The 8,401-nt window shown below is 43.5% G+C and overlaps 1 protein-coding gene across 1 annotated transcript; it reads left to right on the forward strand.

The window, feature by feature from the left end:
• The first annotated feature begins 1,200 nt into the window (after positions 1–1,200).
• On the forward strand, positions 1,201–7,955 carry LOC108579905. The gene is given in 7 exon segments (XM_017943525.1): positions 1,201–1,335; positions 6,460–6,756; positions 6,833–7,087; positions 7,147–7,334; positions 7,393–7,550; positions 7,625–7,770; positions 7,827–7,955. Coding segments are annotated over 7 exon segments (1,308 nt in total).
• Positions 7,956–8,401: the final 446 nt, after the last annotated feature.

Raw genomic sequence — 8,401 nt, forward strand, 5'->3', positions numbered from 1 at the left:
GCCCCGTTGCTCCATGCTAATGCGTCCTCTTGCTCCACGACGACGCGCTACTCGGTGCTCGCAGGGCGTAACCGAACGATCGTTCCGATCATTAGACCCGTACACCCTTACATGCGACCGGTAATGAATACATAGTTCCAATCGAGGCTTGTACGAACGGCACACGAGAGATAGTGCTCTCGACTCGGTGCTTTTTGCGATGGACGAGGAAGTGGCTTGCAGGGCGAAGATTTCGAGGCTGATTATTCGTATTTTTGAGGTTAGCGAATTTCTTGAGAGATTGTGACAGATGACTTGGCCTTTCACAGGGTTAGAAAGGATAAAAATAGGTTAGGAACTTTTTTACAATTATTGTCAACGTTTGGAAGTACACAATTTTAGCGACAATTGTTGAGAATTTCGTTGAGAAGTGTGGGGGTATTTTATTTTTCGATCAAATTTTCAGAGATTGTTTTTGCAAAATTTCTTCGACCTACCTAGTCTAAACAGGCGAAGAAATGTAAAAGGGAGAGGCACGAAGATATTCCAGTTGTTTGGAAAATATCTCTCACTATTTGGGATAAAGTGGTTTTCGAAAACCGTTGTGATATCCTAATGGTCCTTTTGGTCAAGGGAAACGTAGAAAGATTGCTCGAGGATGTCGTCGAAAAGCATGGAGGACGTCGGCGGATCAAGAAAAGCATGTCACGGTATCGCGAGATAAGAATCGACAGGACCTGCTCGACTGAAGAAACCACGAGGCAAGCTTACCAAACAGAAACCAATACCCTGAAGTAGTACCCGAAGAAAATCAAAGTTTCCAATTGCAAAATTCGAACGGTCGCGAATCTTATTCGTCTGTTAATCGGTGAAGAGACACGACAGATCGTGTTCCAGAGAGAAATGGGATTTATTTACGATATTTACCAGTTGTGTGTAGCGGTGACATCAATGGCTGGATCTCTGGATCGCCTTTGGATCCAGGTATACAATGCGCGCCCCCCCCCTTTTTTTTTGCCTTCCAGTCGTATAGATCTTTTGAAAGGTCCGCACTTAATAGACCCCGGGGACCCGGCGACTTGTTTGGACGTTTGCGGTATAAACAGAGCGACACCTGGTGATCTATGCACTCGCCTCGTCGGGATGAAACGAGCCGAAACGCGAAAGCCCAAGAGCTTGCGACATTCAGGGTGGCCCTGATTCTACAATACAACTGGAAGGATGTCGCGCGACGGACTAGCCATCGCGGAAAAGTCCTTTCTGACGCTACTGGGAGTCGACGGATCGGAGGAATCTCATGTTCTCGAAGTGTCGTTCTATTCTGTGGGTGTCGGGTACAATTCTGCGGTACACCAGGTATGTTATGAGGATTTAACGAAGTCGCGAATATCGCAGATAAGTGTAGCAGCGTGTATGAGTAAAAAATGAAGTCTGTTACGAATACAACTTATTTTGCTCCTAATTTTATTATTACCTGCGAGGAAAGGGGGTAAGCTAATTTTCGTTCAGATTATTGCCAAATTAAAGTTAATTAATCATCATTGGAATAAATAAAATTAGATCAAGCCTACCCTATTTCTATCCCCTAATCATTGCACATACACTGCCGTGCGTAAGTATTAGGGCACCCATTAAGGTCATACGGAAAGTATTAGGTCATTCGTTAAGTTCGCTTCGAATTTTGAAATTTAGATCAATATTTCCATCGAACCTTTAAATTTGATAAAAAAGAAACGTGATCGCCTTCACAACATTTTTCTATTTTCTTTTAACAAGACTATTATGTCGCCGCTGTAGTATTATATTTCCTTGGATTTTCATTAAAATATTTTTCGCTTTCGCCACGAACTTACGGGGTAATCTAATATTCCACGATTTGAATTACGTTTCTTCAGAAAAATCAGTAGTACAATACGAGATTCCAGCAAGCGTCCCAACACTTACGAAAAGTATTACAGTACAAATACCTCCAGCGAGCATCTCGATCGAAAGGAATAAACGGAAGAATAATGGAGAGGCAAAGGGTTTATCCAGGAAATATCGAATGCTCTCGCGACGAAAGGCGCGCGAGCGAGCCTTTCGTAAAATAAGCTATTAAATTCTTCAAATAAGCCGCGGCGGATGAATGCGACCGGCAATTAGGCAAACGTGGCCGGTGTTCATGTAGACGAGATTATTCGATCCCCGGCGAAATCGGGTAAGAACGGGCGGCGTATGCAACGAGGACGAGGCAGAAAAGGAGAGGCTCGTACCGCGTTGCATTCCGTCCTTCCTTTTTCGGCGATCGCCGCGATTTTTCCTCGCCGATCCGCAGGCCTTTTTTCCCTCGCTAGCCGCCGCACAATTGGGAACGCTTTATATAGTTGCGTGTCCTGCATAATATTAAGAACGTAACGCGTTTTATGGCACGGCCACCCAGGATGCGTTTCTCTGTCTCTTCTCTTTGCACCGATATAACGCTCGGACTGATTGCCCGTAAAAACCTCCACCTATTGATGATTCTATACGATTCACCAGGACTAAATTATCCTCGATCGCGATTATCTCGACGAATAACTCCCCTTGTCAATGTTTATCACCAGCGTAATTTATTACGTGGATATTACTCTGTAAATGTCGAATCCTTCGAGCCTAATCTACCCTTACGATTTTTATCGCGAGAGCAATTTTCTGTTACAAGGCGAAGCGGATATTATCTTGTAAATATCGAATTCTTCAGTCACGCTTGGTGGATCGTTTCAGTTTTACTAGCCTTAGGGAGAGAAGGATCTGTTTAACGTGGGAACTTGTGATAGAAGAGTATCGTACGATTCGAGGAGAAGTACTCTTGTTCAGTTAAATCTAATTGTCGAGCGCGAATTATCTCTGATCAGTGGAAAGAACGATTTACCTCGTGATTTTTATGACGAGCGCGATTTTCTATTACAAGTCAAGATATTATCCCGCAAATGTCTGATCTCTCAGCCACGCTTGATCGTTTCAGTTTTATCAGTCTAATGGAGAAGAAGAATATCATACATTTCTAAAAGAATCATCTCTATTCGATTAATACCTGAAATTGTTGCAATATTCTCCACATTTCTACACGTTCCATACTTCTTCCCGCTCCGTCACGGAGCAGAGACGCAAAACACAGCGACTCGAGGTAAGACGACAGTAAAGGAAATAGTAAATCTCGCCGGAAGAGCAAAGTTCCATCATAGGCTACTCTACAAAGTGACTCTTCCATTCTTCCCACGTCGGAGGATACGTTAAAATACGCTGCATTACACGTTGCCTGTGGTTCGTACGCGCAGCTAGAATTGCACTTTTATCTATTCACTTAACATCGTGCTGGTTCTGTGGCTCGACCACCCAAGGTGTTCGTTCGCTGCTGTCGCGTAAGGCACACACAACCGAAGACGAGACGTTTCTCAAGGTTTTCACGTATCACGAATGGCGTTGACAATCGTCGGAGCGATCGATATACGAGCGAGGTGAACGGTAGAGAGAGACGATAGACGCCGGGGAACGGTCGGACGCGACCCGTAGGAGGTCCTCCATTTCGATTCCTCGTCCTGAGGATCTTGTCCTGGGAAAGCCATAAAAGGTGATCAAGTCGTGCTGATCCAGAGAGATCGGCCGTGCCACGTAGCTCGTACGTCGCACGAAAACGTGAAAAAAATTTGCCGCCTCGTTCAGGACGCGAGGACGGGTCTTTTAAATTCGAGGGGGGACCGCGTTCCTCGCGGTTCCACGGGGCAAATAATCGTGGAATCGCAATGGAAAATCGTCCAACCTGATCCCCGCCATCCCTTAATATCTCGTTAAATCCGTTTTTTTTCTTTTCCTCTCCTCGAATTCCACCTTTTTATTTGTCATTCGGAGCTTCGAGCGGGGATTTCGAGTAATAATACTTGGACGAGATAAAAAAGACGTTTAATTTGCAGACGTTAGCTGGATACGGGACGATTATATTTCTACCCTGCTATTAACCCTTTGCCTTGGCATTTTCTTTGCTGACTGTGCGTCTAAGCGTGGGATATTTCATGCTTTCATGCTGATTAATTACGTTTGGTGATCTTCAGTTTTACGAGTTGAAACGAGAGTTGGAATTGAAATAATCGTTGTTATAAAGCAAGAGGTTAAAATTAAGCTTCGAAGCCTAAAAATGAATTCGTTCATAAGGGGATAATTCACTGACAATAATATCACTTGTCTTCAGACTTTCTCGCATTCCACGGAAGATCCTGCAGGGGAAAAGGAAGAAGAAAAAAAAGAACAGAAAGAAGGAAGAAAAGCGAACACGACAGTGGGTGGATGTAAGAGGACGGCGACAAAGGTGCAACAATTACTTTATTTTGACTTTGCGGCCGGCTTTGTGGACGGTTGAATCGGCCCGCGCACCTTTGTTCACCACCAGGGCTCCGTGTCGAACGTGAAAACGCGGCAAAAGGGGCACCCGCGGCGCATTTACCTGTTTCGTACCTGTCAACCGCGCCGGAAGATCACGCCGATCTCCCGTATCGCGACAAATGGTCTTAGACGGACGGTCGCTTTACGGCCGCGCCGAATTCTATGCCACCTCGGTGTATACACAGCCGGAGTTGAAGGCCGAGTCATCTCGAAAACCCCTTGGAATCTCCGTTTCCTCCATTCGGATCACGCAACGTTTGCAAACAATCCGCTACGCGGAGATTTATGGCGTGCAGGATGCTCGACGTGCTCTCCCGCATTTTTCCAAGCGGAAGACGTTCCTCGAAAGGGTGAAATCGCGGGAAAAATTGGGAAAATTAAAGAGCTAGCTGGAGAGATCCTTCTTTTTTTTTTATTAACGAACAGTGGTTTGGTTGAGAATTATCTATTTTTCGCATGCTGAATTATAGATATTGAAGCGTTTGATCTCGAATGTATTGAAAACATTAATTCCCAAGAATCGTAGGAATGTTAATTCTCGCAGAATCGTCCAAAGTACGAAGATTGGTTCCTCGTGACAGCTTCTTTTCTGTTTAACCAGGGTAAAGGAAGTTAAAGTATCGGTATTCGTAAGAGGTTGGTTTATGGGAACAAGTTGAATGTTTCACGTTGGTCAAAAGGTTGAATGCATCTGTAATTTGGCCGGATTCTTTAAGTGGCCGGTCGCGTTTGAACGGAGGCAGTGAAATTCCGGCGTGGAATTCGTGGCAACGTGAAACGCGGTAAAGGATCGTTTCAAATGGAAATTCGTGAAGCCGATACCGAGTCGATTTTCATGCTTTTCACGTGAACAGAAATCCGTGGTTCGGTGGAATTAAACGAAACGTGTGACGCTGAAAAATCGACTCCGGGCCTGTTTTGCAACTGAATGATCCAATTTCGAGGGTGGCGAGTTCGTTCCGCCTGCATCTGGCGGTTTTAAGCCTAACAATCGATTCGATGAAGATTTATGTCCTCGAAATTCGTCCTATTGTAAGAAACCGAAAGAACTACCTTTAAAAGAATTACCAAATTAAAGATACGAAGATTTCAATTGCCATTTCCCCGGGAGAAAATCTTCAAGGAAGATCTCCGCGAAAGATAATAAAATTTCAAGAGCGCATCTGTACGTTTTTTGTGAAAAAGCACACGATGTAGAGGAGAATCGAAGTAAAAATCTGTGGAGATCACGTGAGAATTATGGAGGAACGTCTCTGGTCAGGTCCTGCTTTGCACTTGAATGACCCAATTTCGTTGCTCGATGTCGCGGCTCGTTCGCAAGAAAACGATCCCATTTGTGTCTCTCAGGCCTGTTCTCCTTTGCAAATGAATGGAAAAGCACGTCGTCTCGAGCACACTGATTTTCCGCCGCGACAATCTCGTTGACTTTTTGTCACGACTCCCTCATTGTGAACCAACAGTGCGAGCACATTCGAGCCCTTTTCGGGGCCCTTCTCACAATGCAATTATGCGAGGGTTCTACGAGCCGTTTCGTAAGATTTCTCCTCTCCTCCTTTCTCTCTCTCTCTCTCTCGAGGTGATCGTGTTATGGTAAACGAGCCGTTTAAAAGTCGTTTTCTTCGTGCGACTCGATCGATGTACCGTGGCCTTTTTTGTGTTTCGGAAACCAGACGTGAAAAGAGGTGTTCTTCCGTGAAACGAAAGGATCTCTCTGACTGTGTAACGACACGAGAGGAAGGTTCACAGAGGATCAATTGGATCGATGTTATCGACAGCGGAACGTTTAAACGATCGTTCCATTTCTTTCGAACGTGTAAAATGGAAAATAGATGACGTTCTCGTCGTCCGGAATATCAATTACAATACAAAAACCATGAAAATTATTTCAAGTATTTGTTGAACCATGTTTGAAAATGTAGAAAGGAGAAATAGTGCCTTTGGTAAAAAATAGAAACGATGGAACCATGTTTCACCACCGTAACCGAAGGATTTGTTAAACTGGAAGGCTCGAAACGTTGACGTGGATGGCACGTAACCTAATCGACGCTTTATTTTTTAACCATCATTTTTATCGGTGTCACGCGAATTAAAAGCAGCATGATCAGTGGATTTGTGATTATTCTTCGTTACTAGGAATCAAAAAAAGGATGCTGCGCGCATACTTTCCCAACAACCTCAAATTCCATCGGTAATCAGCCGCAGGACAGTCGTTATCAGACGGCGATTAGATCGCCAACAGAGACCTGCAACGTGAGAAAGTGCAAATACGCGAAATCGCAGGCACACCACGAATTCTGCAGCACTCAGAGACTCCTCGACAAGATTCAGTACCTGAAGAAGAACATCCAGGACTTGGAAACCTCTCAGCGACAGTTCAGAGAAGTAAACCTGATAAATTGAACGAATTGTAATATTTTTAACGAGACAAGATTCGCGAATTTTAATCGATACTTGGTAGAGAGGAACAGAGAAGAAAGATGTGCCCAGTCAAACGATAGATTGCAGGCTACCGGATTTAAGCAACGTTCGAGGGATCGTGAACAATTGCATCACCGAGATGACGAAGTTGAAGGAATTTCTAGACGACGAGAATTGTTGGTGGAAGATGTTCAAGAAGAGAGAGTTCAACTGTTGCGAACAGAAACTGCCACATCTGCATGGGTTTCTCGATGGAACTATGGTCACCTTGAAGATGCTCGAGGAAACTCTCGAAGTATGAAATTTTTATAAATTATTCACAGAAATGAATGTTTAAATGTATTTTTATATCAGCCTGGTCGCAATCCTGCAACTTCCACGCCAACAAAGTCTAACTCTCTGACATATTTCGGATCTAATAAGCCAAGTGATCAGAAAAAGAAATACGGGGAACAATACACCGATAACATCGAGAATTATCCTAAAAGATTCGTGGATTCTGCTATCAGTCCTGGCCAGAGCATCGAATTTGCGAAGAAAACGTAAGGATTTAATTTCGACAATTTTTGTAAAGTTTTACAATTTTATTGATTTCTTTAGAATGGATGAATCCTGCCAAGATCGATGTCCAATGTCCTGCGCGATTGGGAAACACAGCACTCCAATTCCTGGAACCTCGAAACCTCCAGATTTAGAAAAATCAGTAAAGATATCAGAAATACCATCTATATCTGAAGCCTTGAATCTCGACAGTTTCGGTAAATTTCAACGAAAATATTCCTGTTTTTGTGGATAATAAAATACGTATAAAAATGTATGCACGAATTTTTAGCAACAATATCTAAACACGAGTGGATGAGTAGAAGTTCTGTAGATCTTAGACAAGGAACGAGGCCATCGTACACATTCAGCGGTGAAAATATGGCGAGGAAGCACATTATCGCAGCCGATATTGGCACTTCGATGGATTTGCAACCGGTAGAATTGTAAATTAGTCGTTTGAAAAATAATCATACGTTCGATACTTTTTGCAGAGTGTTCAATACAAGAATCTGGTAGCTTCGCCTAAGAGTTTCAAAAGCACAGCTGAGAAGAGCTCGTTAAATCCGGTGAAATCGTTCCTAAGATTTCCGAGATCGAAGGCCAAGAAAGAGGGGGAGTGAAATAAAAATGTTCAAGAAAATCGACGTTCGCGTGTTTCAATGGCGTTATCCTATTCGTTTCACTTTGACGTGGCAAATTTTAGTATCGTTTTTCCAATTTTCCCTTTGTCGCAACATGCTGCCGTTTCTAATCACGCGAATCATTGGATAATTTGTGCCGCAAGCTTCTCAAACCACTTCGAAGCTTGAAGAAAGCGCTGAAAAGAATACCAGCGTTGAACAAGAAAGAGGTTGGCGCGCAAAATTTTTTCATTCGCGTAAATTCGTGTAAATTTCATTCTCAGTTGGTATAAAAAATACGGAGCTTTCTAAAATTCGAGCTAACATTCTTCGTAAACGTTAATTTATCGAGGAATGCGAAAGAGTGGTGATAGTGGCCAGATGTCCAGCGTCTTCGAACGGTGAAAATCTGAAAATGGGTACGAAAACAATCTTGATATTTCGCG

Source organism: Habropoda laboriosa, unplaced genomic scaffold (assembly GCF_001263275.1).
Source record: "Habropoda laboriosa isolate 0110345459 unplaced genomic scaffold, ASM126327v1 scaffold2, whole genome shotgun sequence".
NCBI classification, from domain to species: domain Eukaryota; kingdom Metazoa; phylum Arthropoda; class Insecta; order Hymenoptera; family Apidae; genus Habropoda; species Habropoda laboriosa.